The sequence below is a fragment of the Lissotriton vulgaris genome, chromosome 1_1, assembly GCF_964263255.1.
Source record: "Lissotriton vulgaris chromosome 1_1, aLisVul1.2, whole genome shotgun sequence".
In the NCBI taxonomy this organism is placed as follows: Eukaryota; Metazoa; Chordata; class Amphibia; order Caudata; family Salamandridae; genus Lissotriton; species Lissotriton vulgaris.
The window spans coordinates 1,067,087,835-1,067,107,177 of NC_141685.1; the positions used below are offsets into that span (position 1 = coordinate 1,067,087,835).

Sequence of the window (19,343 nt, forward strand, 5' to 3'; positions counted from 1 at the left end):
AGTGACTGGACAGGAGAAGGAACAGGGCAGGAGAAGGGACAGGGCAGGAGAAGGGACAGGGCAGGAGAGGCGACTGGTAAGGAGCGGAGACAAGGCTGGAGAGGCGACAGGGCAGGAGAGGCAACAGGGAAGGAGAGGCGACAGGGAAGGAGAAGTGACTGGCAGGAGAAGTGATGGGCAGGAGTGGTGATGGGGCAGGAGCGGTGACCGGGCAGGAGTGGTGACAGGGTAGGAGAAGTGACCGGGCAGGAAAAGTGACCCGCAGGAGAAGTGACGGGGCAGGAGAAGTGACGGGGCAGGAGAAGTGACAAAAGCAGAAATGACATGGCAGGAGCTGTGATTAGGCAAGAGCAGGAGCGGTAAACATGTGGGAGCAGTGATCGGGGCAGGAGCAGTGAACAGGGCAGGAGCAGTGAATCGGGCAGGAGCAGTGAATGGGGCAGGAGCAGTGAATGGGGCAGGAGCAGTGACAGGGCAGGAGAAGTGACTGGGAAGGAGAGGCGACAGGTATGGAGAGGTGATGGGGCAGGAGAGGTGACCAAGCAGGAGAAGTGACTGGGCAGGAGAAGTGACTGGGCAGGAGAAGTGACGGGCAGGTCACGTGATGGGCAGGAGAGGTGATTAGGTATGAGCAGAAGCAGTAACTGAGCAGGAGCAGTAGCCGGGCAGGAGCAGTGAATGGACAGGAGCAGTGAACGGACAGGAGCAGTGAACGGGGCAGGAGCAGTGAATGGGGCAGGAGCAGTGAACGGGGCAGAAGTAACTGGGCAGGAGAAGTGACGGGACAGGAGAAGTGACTGGACAGGACAGGAGAAGGAACAGGGCAGGAGAGGAAACAGGGCAGGAGAGGCTACAGGGAAGGAGAAGTGACGGGCAGGAGTGGTGATGGGGCAGGAGAGGTGACGGGGCAGAAGCATCTCTCACCATCAGACACAGAAAAATCACCCCGCCCCAGTGGCCTCAAGGTAACGGGGAGGTGGAGAGGTTCATGAGAACTCTGAACCGGGCCCTTCGGATTATGGTGAACCAAGGTGAAGAAGCAGAGGCATGTTGACACCAATTTTTAAATGCCTACAAACAGACCCCACACAACACAACCAACTGTGCTCCAGCTCACCTTTTATTCTGGAAACCTCCTCGAGACAGCATTCCGGTCGATCCTGAGTGGTGGCCAACAGACATTGATATATAGGCTACTAAAGCCATGCGAGTGATCACAAATAGAAAAGTGAGCATCCGCCGGATGGCGCAAAACCCCTCACTGCAAGTAAGGGCAACAGTGGTAATCAAAGACAGATACCCAGGCTGGAAATTCAGGACCCCTTATGAACCCGATATCTGGACTGTGCCCCAGATTGGTGGCACAATAGTAACTGCTCAGAGAGGCTACTGCACCATCACAATAAACATCTTGCAGTTCAAAGAGGTGGCACATACCCCAGAGAACATTGAGGGATAAGAGGGGGAGTCAACCAAAACATACAATAAGGTTTTGCCAACCTCTGCCTTGAGGGTAGGGGATGGACATGGTGCATTACCGGACAGGAGAGACCCCCCAGAAAACAATCTATGTTCAACAGGAACCATGGCTGAACACACGCCAGTGGGTGGTCTGGCATGACAGGGCAGGGCTTTAAGTGGGTCGGGTCTCACCGGGTCTGAGTACCAGCAGTTTTTTAAAGAGGGCCTCGAATCGGGTCTCTATCGGGCTCTGTTTTGTGCCTGCTGTCACTGCAGTCCATGTTTTTTTCCGGACTGCAGTGACAGCAGGCACATGGATGTGCGCTGCTCACACTGCTCCCTTCTCACCAGTGGAGAAGGTACGGCATGACGTCATGCTAGGTGAGCTTTGTAGGGGAAGTGAAATCCTTTAAAAGAGAGTCATTTTCTCTCTGGATTTCCCTTCTCTTTTTGAAACTCAGAAGCAACAACATTGTCATGGTGTCACCAGGGCTTTAAGTGGAAGCTTTTTCAATATTATATACAAGCCATAGTTGCTGCTTATTTATCTTATGAAACTAACAACCATTGACAAAGCCAATAGTCCTGACTAGTTGTAGGTATGATGTTACTTGTTGTATCATATATCTGGATGCAAGGACAGAAATAGCAAAATACAAGACAGGCGGCACACTATGCTAAGCACAGATTTTTACCTTATGTCCAATCCAATCCAATCCAAAAGTTCTTTATGTATTTTTAAGCCATGCCCTGAATTACATTGGCCACAGCAATAGAGGGAGCGTCCAAGTAACAATGTTATTAATGATATCATATTATAGTCCATAAACAAATCAAAATTCCACTCAAGCTTCCTTGTATATTGTTTCCGTAGTTTTATTGTTGTATGACGATTTGTACTTTGTTCATCTTCACATAATTCAACAAGCAGATATTCACACCAATGAACAAATGTCTACCCCACAGCCTACTCGTTTCATCCCTCATGGGACATCATTAGGGCTCCTATTCTTGATTAAACCGATCCGTCATTTTAGCCTACTCAATTCAGTCTTCTTTGATACAATAATTCACTTCCTTTTCACCTAATATCTTGCTACACTCTATGTGCCCCCATGCATATTCATAAGCCTTCCTTAGTGAACAATCTCAAAAGATTGAAAACTATATATGTATCCACCTCCTATTTTTGATCAGACAGATCGGTCACTGAGGAAAGTCAATTCAGTCTTCTTGGCCAATTGTATTCACTTCCGCATTGCCTCATTTCTGGCTAATCGCTCCATAAGTCCTTCTCCGTCGACAGCTCGGCCTGATAAATCCTGCTGTACACTGAATATACTCGCTGTGCGCACAAGTTATTCCCGCACCGTGTGAGTAGTTCTGAATTACATTAGCCACGCCCCTTTGGGAGACCCCCCAGTTTTTTCATCCCACTTAAAGCCCTGTGACAGGGGACCAGAAGCATCTTCCGCAGCCAGAAGTATGATCTTTGACCGAACCCTGCCCCCAGCCAAAGATTGCGAGACTTCGTATGTCAGAAGCAGTTCCCACGAGGTTGTTTGTTTGGTAACTTTCTTAAGAATAGGAGGGAAGTAGAGAGCCTCTCAGTCTCTATTCCAAGGCCAGTGCTTCAAATGGGCCGGTACTGTCCGGTACGGAGTACCGGGACTTTTTTTTTTTGAGACGGAGAGTACCGGCACTTCTCCAGAGAAATGCTATACTTTTAAATGGAGAGTACCGGCACTTCTCAGAAACAAGCAGGTACTCTGGTACAGAGTACCTGCACTTCTATTTTTCCATTTCAAGCACTGTCCAAGGCGCACCCAGTGTATCACTCCCCAGGCCAGGTGCATCCATAGGAGATAAATAAAGGGGCGGAAGGTCGATTGTGGCCTTCGCCGACACAAGAAGACACACTAGTGTGCGTGTCACGTCATGTAGCGCAGCGCTGCGAAGTGCGAGGCCTTACTCAAAGGACCAGCCACCACTTTACACTAGGGTCGGAGTCCTGAATCCTTCTAGGAGCTGTGGCTTCCTCTTCAAAGCACACATTTACTTCAAAACTCCCACGTCCCTTGACCATGGCCCCTGCACAGGGCACAAGTCCTAAAAAAAGAAGTGGGAGGACGTTGTCACTGGAAGTGACGTCACGACAGGCGGCTTGCACCATCGGGCTCATTGCCTCCCCTCGCTCACCCCTTAGATGCGATTGCATCTGAGAAGGCAGAGCATGAGCAGCGATCGGAATGAGCTCCGATCTCTCCCCAGAGAGGCCAAAGAGTGAAGTCCAGCCGGTAAAATAAGTGGGGGGGACGCCGTCCACCCGCGTGCTACCCCGACTCGAGCCCCACCCCTGCACTTCAATCTGTGGAGCAGTGCACAGCTCACTGACACTGTAGGGTCACCTTAGGGGTTATAACAGGAAGGGTCATACTCTTGCAATAACAACTTTAATGCTGACATTTAATGTTTTTTTCTTCTTTTCTGACCCTTCTTGCAGGATGTGTTTCTGATCTGTTTCTCCCTGGTCAGCCCGGCTTCCTACGAAAATGTGCGCGCCAAGGTAAGCCATTGGGACAGATTTTTCAATACATTCATGGTCTGGGGGTGGGTGTGCATATTTACATGGGTGAGCAAGGTGTGATCTAGCCCACATCAGAATACACTTTGTGGAAGTCCTCAGAATGTAAGTGGTTGAAGCTCTCACAGTAATTTTCATGAAAGAAAATTGGAAAGATTTTTCTCCAGAGTGAGCACTATTTACCCATTCCCTAATCTACATGATGTGACTTCTGGCCTCTTCGTGGCTGAATCTTGGCCTCACCACTGAAGTGTCTTCGTCCTCCAAGTTTACTTACAAAATCTGAAGCTAGATTTTTCCAATGTTGTCCTTCACATAATGGCGGTGGAGACAATGCTCCCTCGAGTCCACTGTCACTTTGTCTGAAATCTGCTGAAAAGTTCTCATGGCAGTAGAGGGTGAGGGATGTGAGGGGCGAGGTGGAAAGAAGGAGAGTGTTTCATGGGTGATAGGAAAGTGATAAGACTGAAAGTCCTGATTTCTTTCTTCAAACACTTTAAGGAGGGGTAATTCTCCGGTGGTGGGAACGTTACAGGGCCATCTCAAGGTGGGGGGAGCTGGTGATTGCTTACCCCAGGGCGCCGCCAGGGGCACAATTTAGTGAGATTCGAGGGATGTGAATCTCACATTTTCCAACGAAAATAGCAGTGGGCCACAGGGAGAATGTGGAGGCAAATATGCTTTAGAGTGGCTGTTCCCATGAGAAGCACTGTCAGTACTGATTTGCATTAAGACGGGCTTGGGGGCTGAGTCAGAGTTTGGCAAACAGGTACTATGTTGCAGAGGTGACTGAATACCCTGTCCACCAAACTCAAGGTCCACCCGCCCGATTGTGAGTCGGGAAGGCAACACGTTTTATGCCAATGAAATAAAATGTACTCTGTCAGTATAACATTTTCTTCAGTGGCCCGAAAGAGTAAATGCCATCGAAAATAAGCATCTGAACATCCGCCCTGTTTAGAGAAGGGGGTCAGATAGCTTGTTTTTCTTATTGTCCGTCACCATCAGGTATATCCTAACAGTAAGGGGTAGTGAAAAAAATAAGAAAAATTATCTCCACACCCTGGGAGAAAACTGGCATGGGGACTATTCCTTTTTTTATTTCTAAAAAAAAACTTCCGCCTTGGGAGTTTGTTTTTGAATAATAAAAAAACTTTGGAAAAGTTTGACAGCCTGCTCTCATGTTTGATGCAGCTGTCTATTAAACTCTTCCTTTGACGGTTCCTGTCAAAGTACAGAGATCTCCTCCGGGCTGGTGGACATCTCTAAAACTGAAAGGCAGAGTAAAGGAGTAAAGTCCTCTACCAAAATGTCTGCCTTTACTCCGTCTGCTGAATCCTAAATCAGGCTCTCTGTCTATAGAGACACATTAGGCAAAAAATAATGGTTTGGATTGCTACCCTGAGGGATATCCAGTTGTTAGACTATTTATAAACATTTGTCCCATTCTCTTTTGGGTGTTTGATTGCTTTCCATTGCTGTATTATGCCTGAACAGCTGAGCCGGATATAGCTTGCAGCTTACTACAGCCAATATCTGTGAATTCTAAAAGGGGTACTTCTATTGGCATTTGTGTGGCTGAGCCTTCTCCAAGGCGAGGTCGCCCCCACTCCGCTGCTCCTGCCGGCCGCCGCCTGAGCCTTGATCCGAGGCGTTGTTGCTGCCTGCTGCCTGCCGAGCCTAGCTCCGCCCAGCCCAGCTGCCTTTTGCATTCTCCCCCCTCCTGCTGCCCCGCTGCTGCCTACTTCGTTTTTTTCTTTCCCCTCTGCTGTTACTACGTTCTCCTGTCTCCTTCCTGCTGCCCTGTACACCCCTTCCCCCCTCTGCTACCCTCCCCCTTCCGTGGGTCTCCTCCGCCGACCCAGCCGCCGCAGAGCCGCCCTGAGAGCCCCTTCCCGCCACTGACCCCCGCCGACTCCGCCCCCCCCCTGCCCATTGGCCGCCCCGCTCCCGCCACCCAGCTGACCCGCCCTCCCGGCTCCTCTCTTATGACGCCCCCAGAGCGACCGCGCAGCGGATGCGCGCAGCGGGAGCACCGATTGAGCGCCGAAGGTGCGCCAAAGGTAAGCCCATCTGCACCCGTCCGCGCCTGGACCGCACCCTGCACCAGGACCCCTGGCCCCCGCAGACCCCAGTCCACCCGCCGGACGTACGACGCCGCCACCCTCAACGCACTCAACACCGGCCGAATCCCGGGATGCTACCGAGCCACCCCGAGACGCACCCACGGACCCTTCAGCTGCCACTCCTGCAAGTTCACCTGCATCCGGACCTGCACTACACCAGCACCCGCCAAGCCGAACACCAGCAGCAACCACCTGAAGTGCATCCTGCTCAACACTCGCTCCGTCCACAGACACGCCGTCGAACTCTGGAACCTCCTCGAAACCACATCTCCAGACGTTGCCTTCCTCAGGGAAACATGGATGAACGCCTCCTCAGCGCCCGACATCACCATCGCCATCCCGGAGGGCTACAGGATCACCCGGAGAGACCGCACCAACCAGACGGGAGGAGGCATCGCCATCATCCACAGGAACACCATCCGCATCACGATCAACACTGACGACACCCTGACAACCGCCGAACACCTGCACTTCCAGATCCACACCGACCCCAAGACCACCCTCACAAAGAACACCACCAGTACCAAGGTACAGGAAACAGTTGTAGAATATATAGGCTCCCTCACAACTTGTTTTCCAACATCTTCTGCCACTATATAGTATTTTGTCTAAATGATCGTTCATGCAATTAGTAAAATGGGGTGTCCATGTTGGACATCTACCTTGATGCAGGGTCAGATTTGTAAGGCGAGCACTGGGCCGGTATCAGAGTTCCAGCTGTGGCCGCTTTTGGGGCCTGCATGGTGATGCTGCCACCGGCCCAATGGGTCCTAAGCGGCCTTTCTGGAGGCAGATGGGTCTCTGTTACCTCATTTTTACCAAAAGGGTGGAGGGGACATTCCAGGTCTCTTGCCTGGCCAGCACATTACTGTATGCAGATTGGGCAGGGGGCCTGAGCAGAAGTGACCTCAATTATATTCAGGTGTGGTTCACCATTGAGAACAATTCCATAAACAGAGTCAGGTCAACATTCACTTTTTTTTATCTTAGTGAAGTTAAGAAAACATGCTCTTATAGAAACCCCCTCCTTTTTTATAACACTTACGTCACTGAAGCAGTATTTTTAAAAGACGCAATATGCAGATGTGAGCCACACAAGATATGCAAGTCCAATAAAAAGATGGCAGCCTTCTCTTTGACTGCGTCTGGATGAATTTTCTAATAATGCCAGGACCGTCATGGTCTGTTCTGAAACAGCAGCTGCATCTCCTGCAATGGCCGTTCTGGGAATTACTCCATGTCTATCTTATGTGCACGAAAAGTTAACACTGTTTAAAATGAAAAAGGTGAAAGTCATCATGTGCACAAACACCTTCAGCCTTCTGCCAGCCGATGACGCAAGATTGTTTGGGATCACTGAGGCGAACCATGGCTTCAGAAGGAAATATAAGATCAGCCTCTCCCGGAATGTGCTCATTGCAGAGTGGGTGGAGAGGCTGGAACTGGAAGGGTCAGTGAGGAGAGGGCTGTAGGGCGAGAGTGGAGCTACCGAGATTAGGCTTTAACCACAAGCCCACAAATTAATACCACAACGTGCTGCAGGGTATTCCCTTCAGTAAATGAGATAGCATGGACGGGGTGAACATACCGGCATTAGCAAAGGTCCCCCCTGTGGCGGGAGCCTACAATCTGCCCTTTTGAGTGTGCTGGAGACGGCTTCCAGATCAAGACAGAGTTCGCATGACGCGGACATGCCAGCGCACCTGTCCTCGCGTAGCATCTGCCCACTGCAGATCAGGTTATGGGACAGGACATACGTAGGTGCTGGAGGAAAAGGCTACTCGCTTTTTATTTTTTAGAGTCATTATCAATACTAGAACCCAGTTCCCGAGGTCTGAGGTCGAGCACCCTAACCGTTAGACCAACTGCTCTCCCCAATAAAAAAAATGTATGAATGAGGTTGGTCTCTTTCCGTAGTCTGTCCTGCGAGGCCAATGACTGCAGAGACAGCCCAGAGTCTCATTTCGCAGAGGAGCTCGAGCAGCTGCAGATATGGACGTGAGGAGTACAAGCCAATGTTTCAGGTGATTTTGTTTTATTGTAAATGGCTACTCAGTGCAATAAAGTTGAACTGACCTCAATGTATGAACCTAAATGCATCACTTGAATATCAAAATTAAGGAGTTGCATCTTAACTTTTTCACTGACCAAAAATACAAATGAGTTCCAAAAACTTATATTTATGCATACTTATAAGTAAATGTTAAAAATGAAATTCCTTCAACCAGGAGCACTAATTACAATGTACTTGGAAAGAGATAGGGCACCACAAAGTAGAAAAGGGAACATGCATTATCGAACAAGCATTGGCCGCACAGCCGGGCCGAAAAGAAATAATTAAAAAAACGCGAGTTGTGCGCACGCGGGCGCGACGAAAAAGGTGCTGTGCACGTCGCGCAATGGTAAGCTGGTCGCCAGGAAAGAAGCACTTTTCCAAGCAGCCTACTAAATGTCTCGGCTGGACAGCGCATGCGATGGATCAGGCCGAGACCTAAAAACCAACATCGACATAGCAGATCTCACTCGGGCCCCCAGATTAAACTACCAAGCCAAGAATATATTTGTGGCATGTTTCACCACAACACACCTCAAACACTCCTCTAAAGCTACACCCCTGGGCCCCACGCTGACACTGATGAATGTATTTGTATATTATAATATGACTTATTCGTGATTAGACATTGAACGTCATTCGCAACGCAGCAGCGCCATATAATGGTAAGTTTCCAGGGCAGGGCCCACTAAAGTTTCTGACAGCTCTAGCAATGTATGCCCTAGCTTGAGAACATATGCAGAGAAGGCCTGTTTGTGGATTTGGGGTTAAAGTTTTGGATTTGAAGCCTGGACATCCTAGACACAAGAGTTACATGGTTGTTTCCTAATTGGGGTTCTGAGTATATGGTCTTGGCGTTACAGATTGAGGGGCCATACTTTAAAATTACACACCAGGCTTTGACTGAAGAGAGCTGAATGAGGAGAACCAGTACAGCAGTTTTAGAGTTTGTGTGCTGTGGGTGGTTGGTGATCATGTGACACAGTCTTTAGGGGAATCAGTGGGGAGCTCTGAAACAGACTGAGGGACTGGACAGTGCAGCAAGGTCAGGAGAAGGGGTCATTTGATTGCTGCCCCTCCCCCGCACAAGGGCACAGGGATAAAGCCACAAAAGGAGGGAGACTAGTTCAGCTTCCGGGAGACCTGGTGCGAGCTGCAGAACCACGTCCAAACAGAGCTCCATCTGCACCTAAGCAACTGCCCCGAAACTGGGGAAGCAATCATCATCCTGAAGTGGGGGCCAAGAAGAGAGGTGAAGGAATGGGCAGCTCGCCTCCATTTTATTTGTTTGAATCTGTTTATTGCTTTTTTCTTTTATGGATACAGTTCCAAAAAAGGGATTCCAAGAACACAGTTTACAACAAAGATGTCAGTTAAAAATTGCATGTTATTACCTTACAATAGCATGATGATGAATTACATTGTTAGCAATATTTAATGTAAACTGAAAAAAGACATTGCCACTCCGAGTACCTGTACTGTTAATGGAGGACAAGCCTGACAGGAGATGTATATGTGAATCTTAAGAAGTGGTACTGCAACCGGCTGCTTCTTACATCAAATGAGCATTTACTGTTTGCAACAAGGAATAATACATAATGACAGAAATAAACAGTTGAAGGTCTCAAACAAACAACAATGAGAACGCTTGTGGAGAAAGAACCTTAGTAGTAACTGTCATGTCAGCCCTAGCTCCACCGCCAGCGAACCCCACCCCGTCTAGTTGCTGTAAGTGAATAAGTCATGTCTGTCCCGTGTCCCCAGGTATCTCATCAGTGGGGCTATTTTTGGGCTAGGGGCGCTTGTCGTCCAGGTGTAGGACACACATCTACCCTTCAATTTGAGGATGTAAAGCTCCCTATCTTCCAGTGGGTTGACTGCACGCCTATCACAAACCCTAACACTCTTTTGCTTCCACTCCCACAGAGGGATCCAGTGCCCCTCTAACCTCTGTCCTTGTCGGTGATTTCTGGTGTTGTCCTACTCTTCCATTCTCTTCTCCCAATTTCGTTGTTATATTCCCAAAATCCTTTCCCACTCCCAGTGGTTCTCCATATCCTTTACACTGCCTCACTTTCTCCTTCTCCCAGTTGCTACTGGGTCTTCTTGTACCATCTCTCTAGCTCCATGTCCTATTGCTTCCTTGAGCTCCTCACAAGTTCTCTCTTTATCCCCCTTCCCAGTGGTACATAGAGGTACGCCATCATTGCCCCAGCACCCCTGTTATCTTGGTGGGCACCAAACTGGACCTGCGTGATGATAAGGATACCATTGACCGGCTGAAGGAGAAGAAGCTGTCCCCTATCACCTATCCACAGGGTCTGGCACTGGCCAAAGATATAGGTGAGTGGTATGCAGGCTCTGTGTGACACAAACACACCTTAGAAAACCCAATTTACTCACATTTCTATGTATGTTTGCAATATTTTTACAACATGAAATTAGCCAAAAGACAGCAGTGTGCTGTGCAAGGTTAAAGGCAGGGGTGGCTCCTCCATTAGGGCAGAGGAGGGTCTCCCCACTGCTTTCTCGCAGTGTGAGAAGCAGAAGCATAAAATGGTAAAACTACCATTTTATGTTTCTGTTTCTTGCACTGCGAGAAAGCAGAAGGGTTGTTTGGGGGTGGGCAGGTCTGCTCTATGGCAGGGGAGGAATGGATTTCCCACTGCTGAGGGCGCTGACTGTTTGGACGGCCTTCTAGGGCCAACCAAATCAATCATGCGCACTTTACCGTTTCTCCATGTAGGCTCCATGCTGCGACGGGAAGTCTCCACAGGATATGCTCCATTTTATATTTTTATGTAGGTTTTATGAATACCCACGCAGACGTTACCTTGTTGCTCTTTTAAAGAAACTACATTTTAATCAAATAAGACCAGCACTTATGTATCTACAGCTTTTGCACAGTGACAGTGTTCTTCATGTCATAGAATGTTTTTTAATTAACTGTCAAATTGAGAAATTGCCTGGACCAGTGATTCTACACCTCTGAAGGATGATGATCTTATTTATTGAAAGACCTTATATCATGTTGTAAACCCAGTATTAATTGCTCTTTATTGCTGATTTCGCCTACTTACTCACTAATGAAATACGTATATGTCCTTTTGTAATTGTGATTTTAAATATGAAATGTTCAATGTATTTTATATGTGTACTTTTATGGTTTGAAACAAAACCGAAATAAAGTCTCTATTGAATTAAGTTTTACTTGTCCGGGTATTGAAAAACTCTTACATTTGTTTTTCACTGCTGCAAGGCCAATCTCTCCCTTTGGACAACACTGAGATTACCTTATTACACAATATTAGTGTAATTCCCAATTGGGAAGAGATAAGACCTCCACATCTGTTGTCTCTGGAATCCCATTTTAAAATCACAACTTATGGTAAAGTCACATTTTAAATTGCTATTCTGAAAATGCCACTTTTCCCATGAGGCACAGGGCCAGACTGATTTGCATATGGCCATGTCCGAACTGGGGTGGCAGAGTGGGCTAAAGACGGTGATTGATTAAACCCAGATCTGTTGACTGGGTGTGATTGTTTGATTGGTTCAGATGCTCCCTCCATCACCACCCCCTTTTGTACCACTTTTGGAAAGTTGACATTTTATTACTCTATGCACACAAATTAAGCCGCTTGAGAATTTTATTCAGTTACGGTACAGTGTCCCTCGCAGCACTGCTTAATAGGAGTGCTAGACACACACAAAAATGTAAAGGGTTGTCCTCACACACCACCAGTTGTCATGCTTCATCGAAGGACAACCCTTACTTTCCAAAAGCAAGGTTTGATGGGGAGCGGGCCTAAACCTGAAGGAGGCACTTCTAAATTCGAATGGGCAAGTATAAACCAGCCGCGGTACGTCCATTGGGGCGTAGGGGCGTAGCCCCACCAGCCACCATGGACCCGCAGGGGGGGTGGCCTGCTGCAGCTTGAGTGACAGTCCACACTCAGGCTGCAGCAGACCATAGTGCACAGTGACAGTCCCGCTGGGGAACTTACAGTGCACATGCTTGGGAAAGTTGGCAACTTTCTCAAGCATGCGCACTCTAAGTTAGCCAGCGGAACCCAGGGGTGCTTGTTTGCTGCCACAGCCCGGGTTTCCAAAGGGCGACAGGGCGAGCAGCAAATCTGCCCCCCTAGCCAATCCTGGCGCTGCATGCAGCGCCAGGATTGGCTGGTCCACCGGCAGCATCCATCATTGGATGCCGCGCGTGGTAGGGGTGGGACATCCTGTGAAGGAAGAGCTCTGCTTCTGTCGCGGTCGGCATTTCTTTCGTGTGCCCCGAGTCCAGAAACAGGTAAGTTGGCCCACCCGTTTCCCAGCACTGACTGTGAGAGTGCAGCCGGGAGACCCCCGAAACTGATTAACAAGGCTGCAGGGGGCGGGAGACTCTAGAACAAGCCTGTGCGCCCTGTGGGTGGGTGGAGGGGGGCCAGAGCCCACCCGTGAGAACTGCACCTTACCAGGACCGAAGTTCTCAGCTGTCACTCGGGCCTTTGGTAGGGTACATTTACATTATCCCTCTCCGACTAACTTCAGCACGTGCAGCCTTTGAGAGCCCCCCGACCATACCTGCCGCCTTTGTGCACAGCATGGGACCTCCTCGCCCCCACCACTGATCGCTGCGCCCTGAGGGGAGCCCAGAAGCAGAAGGAGCACTTTTCGACCTGGGATTGATTGTCACAGCCTGCAGCGGACTGTTCGGGTCACACGGTGCCCCTCACTCTTTCCTGTGGGCAGCTCAGGACCCCCTCAGTCCATTCCAGTCCACTCCCGGTGACCCAGGACTCCTTGTGACTGACTCAGCACCCCCCAGGAGGCTCGTACCTGGCTCCGGCGCGCTGCCGCCGACCCCTTCACTCACGCAGCACTCTGTGCCGACCCCGGGACGCCCCCTCACAACCGTGCAGCGCGCTGCTTGGGACCCGGGATCCCAATACAGATTCCGGCAGCCTGTAGGTGTCCACCACCTCCCGTCATTGTCTCAGGACAAGATTCTCCGTTGGCGACTCGTGGACACCCCATTTCCGCATCTGGCACCCTGAGGACACCGTGTCATCACCAACAACCTATGACCCCTGCACGGGCTTAGAGGAAACTCCATTCTTGAGTCGGGCGTTCTGCGTGGAGTCCAGGACACACAGGTAGGTGCCCTTCCCGTTAAAACCGATAGTGAATAATAGTCCAGGGACCCGGGTAACAAAATCAATTACACCCGGTGCAAAAAAGTAAAGACCTTCTCCAGGTTCTAATCACCTTGTAGCGTAAAGCTGAAAAAATCCTCGCAAAAGTGATCCGAGCAGCGTGGAACTGAGCCCTGCTCTGCAGATACTAGATCGCTTCAGAAATGTGTAGTAGACCGAGTGAAATATCGAGAGAGCAGGCAAAGACAGACAAATGGGACGTGGTTATTGAAACAAAAGATTAACATAGAAATTCTACACAAGGCACAGGCAAATCATCTTTTTTTGCAAATCAGTTCACATTGTATATTTTATTTTGAGAAAACCCCGCTAAATCTGTTGTATTTAATTTGTATTTATTTTGTGTGTTTTAGTCAATGCTGCATGACATTTTTATAAAGAATGTTACTTCATATTTATTTTGGTGGTGTTCAGCGCTTTGTTATATCAAGTTATTTTGAGCTATTCATCTTACATATTATGCAGTATGTGTTATGTTAGACGACGGTGGAGGGTTATATGTTAAATGAATTTCTATAGCAAACCTCGGATACTCTCATCTGTCTGCGGTTGTTGTTTACGACAGCTCTCCGGTTTTATGCTGACCAGAGCTATTGCCCCCAGGTGTCATTTTATCCGGTGCATAAGCAATGTGGTCCGATCCTCCAGTCTTACAAACAGAAACCGACAACACCTTTAACCTGATACATTCACCTCACACAGGTACACTCTCACTTGCTCTACTGCACACATTTCCACAAAACCGATTCGGACCGTGGTCTGCTACAAAAACTGTGGAGGTCACCCCGAGGCACTCACGTCCTGTAAAACTTTCCATGCCAATGTCCAATCCTGCACTGTATTAGTGGGAGCAGTACTAATGATGGATCTGTTCAATTATGTGGTTAGAGGTGATTCCTTTTTAGTATGAATAAACAATCATGTTTCATAGCTGATTGTTTGTGTCAGGGGACTTTGCTGTTTATGCTTTTCATCAAGGTCAGCAGGCGTCCTTTGACAGCTGGTTGTGGTGGTATGTGCTGTTGTGGCAGCATGACTTTGCTACCTAGATGGCTTTGGCGGTGTGTAGTGTGTGATGGTGCTGGTGGGTGGTTTAATGTGTGCTGCTGATGTTTTGGGTGTTGTTAGGTGTCAAGGATGTGCCTAGGAAGTTAGTACTGATCGTTTGGTCAAATCAAAGGGTTTGGTACTGCCATGATCCAGGCGTGTTGCCTACTGTGTTCTGCTGTTATTGTGGTTATGGTGAGTGTGGGAAATGTGCTGTTTCAGTCGGTGAGGATCAAGTTGCCTGTTGTATCATAGTGGCGTGATTTTTTGCCAATTTATTCTATTGAGTTTCACGTAAACAATGAGATCTATATAGTTGTGCTGATTGACTAAATGCATTGCAATCCAACAAGTAGTTTCATAGGCTACAATAACTACAATCAACTCAACAAGTCTCCACGTATTACACATTCTTTAGACAGTAGAAATAGATTGACTTGCGTTACGACCTTACAACCACAAGCAGGAGAGTGGTTGAACACAAGTGTACAGGCATGCAGCTATTGAGGGCTTTTGTCGGCTCTACAGGTAGCCACACAGAAGCTCTTTGGAAGGGCCAACTAGAGCAGGGGAAGCAGGCAGTGTCCATTCTGGATAAGGAGATCTTGTTGATGTATCAATGGAGCTCCATTTTATTTGGCGGGAGGTGGGAGTGTTCGAGTGGAACTATAAACGCTCAGCTTCATCTCTAGCGCTAGCTCATGGTGGTTTATCACCATTTATGAAAGATGACATTATTTCCTATTGCATTGTTCTATTCCATCACATGTTCCCTGCACTCTCATGGGGTCGTCAGGTCTACACTGTACATGTCTTGGCCACCACCAGGGCCAGGTCAAGCAGCCTGCTGACTAACTTCTTCTTCTAACATGGAGGCTGTAGTCCAAGCCACTCCAGTCTCAGTAAGTCCAGGGTCTCTTTTAATTTACCCATTATCTTTATCCAGTATCCAACAGAACCTGTGTCTCTGTTCAACACTCACACGCGCATGCGCACACACCCCACCGTGTGCTCTCCGGTGTGTCAGGCACCTCTCTGCCAGCGTGTACCGGTACTTCATGAAAGGCACAGGCGCGGTGCGTCCATTGGGGTGTGATCTCTCGCTCGTGTGATTTTCACCTGCCCCCTTAGTATTTCATTCGCCCACATGTAAATCCTCCCCACTCCACTTTCTTGCCCATACAACTGTCTCCATGTTGCTTCTGCCCCGCCCTAGGCTCCATGCGGCTTCACACCTGTTATGCTTCATTCTCCAACTGCACCCTTGCTGTTGCTTCCCCTCATGTGAGTCCTCTGTGTTATTACTGCTTAAAAAATGCTTTTGTGCTACACTTTTTTTATTTACTAATCCAACTTAAGTAGTAAATAAAAAGAAAAAACAGCAAAGCAATTGTGAGACCGACTGGCTTTGTCAATGCGTGTCCTTCTTGCAGTTGTTTCTGGATGTGAAGGCGGGGATTGTATAGTGCTTTCCTCACCCTCAAGTTCTCGCGGAAGCAGCTACTCCGTTCGTGGTGCATGGGGGGGGGGCCTGAGAGGCGTGAGTTTGGTGCTGTGCATGAGGTTAGGAGGTGCCTCACGCCCTAGTGGTTTGAACCAGCAGTTCTGCTGGAGTTTGAGAGAGGAGCACAGTTGTGTCACACCAGGACATCTTGTGTCCAGCGAGAGAGCCACCCTGTGTCAGGAACAGCCAGGGCTCAGTGGTGACGCAGTGGTAGACGGTGCACAGGGCATGGGTGCCATAGAGTGTAGGAGAGCAGAGAGTCCATCATAGCTCAGTGAAAGTGGGAAACGTCGCAGAGTGGGCGTTTTGTTTTGTTCTGCTTTAGAATATGCTGTAGAACCTTGCATGGTCATTCTGTGGTTATACTGAATAAGCAGCTACCTATGTTATGCCATCTATTAATGTAATAACTGCACTTTCACAATTGCTTTATTAACCTTCCTGCTTTCTCAAATATGCTTGAAACTGCACGATTTTTCTTCTTTTTGGGGTTTGGGCTCGCTCGCTGCACTCGCTCGCTACGGAGCTGTATGCAAATCACTTTGCGGCCCACCACTTTCAAATGTCACCCACCGCCCCTGGTATAAACAGTGAATTAAAAACGAATGTGACATCTGAAATCTTATTTATTCTTTGGACAAACCACTTGGCATTAAAAGATGAAAATGTGGGGATAAGGGGAACTATTACCCCATCACCAATATTACCATCGCCAACATGTTTCTGCATTGTGGCTCTAACGAGTCGGCAGCATTCTTCAAGACGAACAAACAGGCTCCTGATGAGTGATAAGAATTGCCTCGTTGGTAGGGTGACCTGTGTCTACCTCTAATCTAAAAAGGTTCATAGATACCTCTAAATACATAAATGATTTATTTAGTTGCCATTATTGAGAAAAGGGGGACTCAAGTAACTCCTATATGATATGTAAGCATGCACATCGCATGCTAGTGTGATATTGTGACACTTCACAAGTGAGGAAATCATAAAAAGCTTTTCTCTACTAAATTGTGAGACCAGCTTTCAACCTTACTCCAACGTAGGGTCTTCAATGCCACATGGAAGAAGGGCTCAGGGACCCCTGTAGTCACATGCTAGGGAGGTAAGTTTTAAAGGAAGTTAAAGTTAGACTGTCGCACACTTACTTGCATTCAGATATATCCAGGGAGAAGCTCCCTGCACTCATTCCTTCTCTTACTGCCTCAAGGTATGTTCCTCGCGATGAAAGAATGGAAGGGAGGACGCGTTTTTAAACACATCTCATTTCGCGGGAAATATACTGCACCTGTAGCTAATTGTTCGTGCCATTGCATTCGCGTTCGATGCACACGCGTGTTTTCCGGTGTCTACAGTGATGCCTGACTGGGATGCGCATGATGACGTGTCGGCCCCAGCCGCCGCGTTTATCCCATTGCTTCATCATAGTTGTGGTTTCTAGATGCCGAACGGCACTGTCAGATTATATTTAACTTCTCTCAGGCTGTATAAAGAAATGCCAAGAAGTACTCGATGTTAATACAGCTGCATACATGTTGGATGCACCTGTGTATTTTATGGTGTCTAGAAGGATGCCTGCCTTGGATGCATGTGATGACGTAGCGTTCCTGGCTGTCGCATTTATCCCATAGGTTCATGGGTGTTGTGGTTTTTAAATGCTGAATGGCATTGTCAAATCATATCTAACTTATCTCAGACTGTATAAAGAAATGCCACAATGTACTAGATTACTGATGTTTGGATATTGTGTTTTGGTCTGTATACACCTAATCAGTGTACGTGGCCCATACGTCATGGTGTAACATGGCCATGTCCAGTCACGTTTTTCTCTTTGCGGCCACTATAAAAAGCTTTTATATATAGTAGGTTGGAGGCCAGCTCACCTTTGAGACCCCATAGCGTCTAGTTTCCTCCCATGGATATCCCAGGGAGTGTGTGTCGACATTTTCTTACTTAAGCCATTTGGTGCCTACTGTATGTCTCTGTTCAGTCTGAGGTAGGTGACGCGTGGGCTTTGTGTTTTTCCCCTAGACAGCCACACACAGAAGGACCTTAGGTGTGACTCGATGGGCCATTCTGGAAGATAGGAGGGAAGAGCTCGACACAGCCTGACACTAACATCTGAGAGGCTGTGTCCCATCCACACACAAAGAGCTGCATACCGCCACGTAGTGAGTCTGGAGCTAGGGCAGGAAGGGAGGACCATTGTGCACTTCAAATACCCTTCTTTGAAGTCTCCCCACTTTAAAGGCACAACTGGGTAAGTATTTGACCTATGACACTGCCACTTAAGTACACTTTTGGACCCGAAACCACTCTGCCAGGAAGAAGAACTGCTGTGCTAAAGAACTGCCACTCTGCTGGACTGCTGCTCTGGAAGACTGCTGCCTTGCTGTATTGCCCTGCTGCTGTCTCTGACTGGGTGATAACTGAACCTCCATTCCTTGAACCCTTGGTGACTACAAGGGCAATCTGACTAGCCTCCTGATCTGAAGTCCCTGCTCCTGGACCATTGGAAGTGGGCCTAATGTGCTTGCTCCAGTGGAACTGACGCATCCTATGATGCAACACTAGAATCAATGCATTGCACCTGCTGGGGGGAAAGGGATAAGTGCATTGCACTTGGAACCAGTGAACTGTCAATAGAACCATTGCATCAGAACAACTACATCGTTGCCACTGCAGAGAGATGATCGAGACATCCTCTTGACTGCGTGGAGAAACCCGGCACATTGGCTTAGAATCCATTGCATCTCATAACCAGTGCATTGTCTTTGGAACCAGCGCATAGCCATCGTTGCATGAAAAAAATTGTACAGGCAGGGACTAACCATATGCAAGTCAATCGTGCACACTCAAAAAGGACAGTTCAGGACAGTTCAGCCTGCTCACAAAAGCAACTCAGATGCATTCTGGTCTTGTTGGGCCTCATACATAAGGTCTGACTTTGCTATATGTGGGAGAGCACTTTTTCCATGACTGGCCACACCTAGGCTACTTAGGGGGACTTGTACTGGCGACAGATGTATCCTCGGAATTTCAAAGCCCCACCAAATATAACCGTGATTGTTATATACAAACCATTTTTTAAAGAAAAATGAAGTGAACACCAAGTAGCTCAAATTAACCAAACCCATTGTGCCACCAGATGCCACTTTAATAGATATCTTGCATGTATGTATTCTTCTGCACAGTTGGACGAGTCCCCACTGCCTGGTTGCTAAACACCTTGTATGGACTTGAGCAGAAGGTAACAGTGGGCTTAGAGCCTGTTCATTATTTCCCTTGATATGCTTTTCAGTCGCCCGTCTTTCCGTGCTTCCTCTATGGCTTTCCTTCCTGTTCTTGCTTTTATCCT

General features: G+C 48.2%; 1 protein-coding gene across 2 annotated transcripts in view; it reads left to right on the forward strand.

Moving 5' to 3' along the window:
* LOC147748563 (ras-related C3 botulinum toxin substrate 2-like) overlaps positions 1 to 19,343 on the forward strand; it is a 242,582-nt gene that overhangs the window by 98,136 nt on the left and 125,103 nt on the right. For both annotated transcript variants that reach the window (XM_086963116.1, XM_086963111.1), the window contains exons 4-5: positions 3,965 to 4,027; positions 10,408 to 10,567. In XM_086963116.1, the coding sequence (XP_086819242.1) occupies positions 3,965 to 4,027; positions 10,408 to 10,567 (223 nt within the window). The remainder of the gene's footprint in view (positions 1 to 3,964; positions 4,028 to 10,407; positions 10,568 to 19,343) is intronic.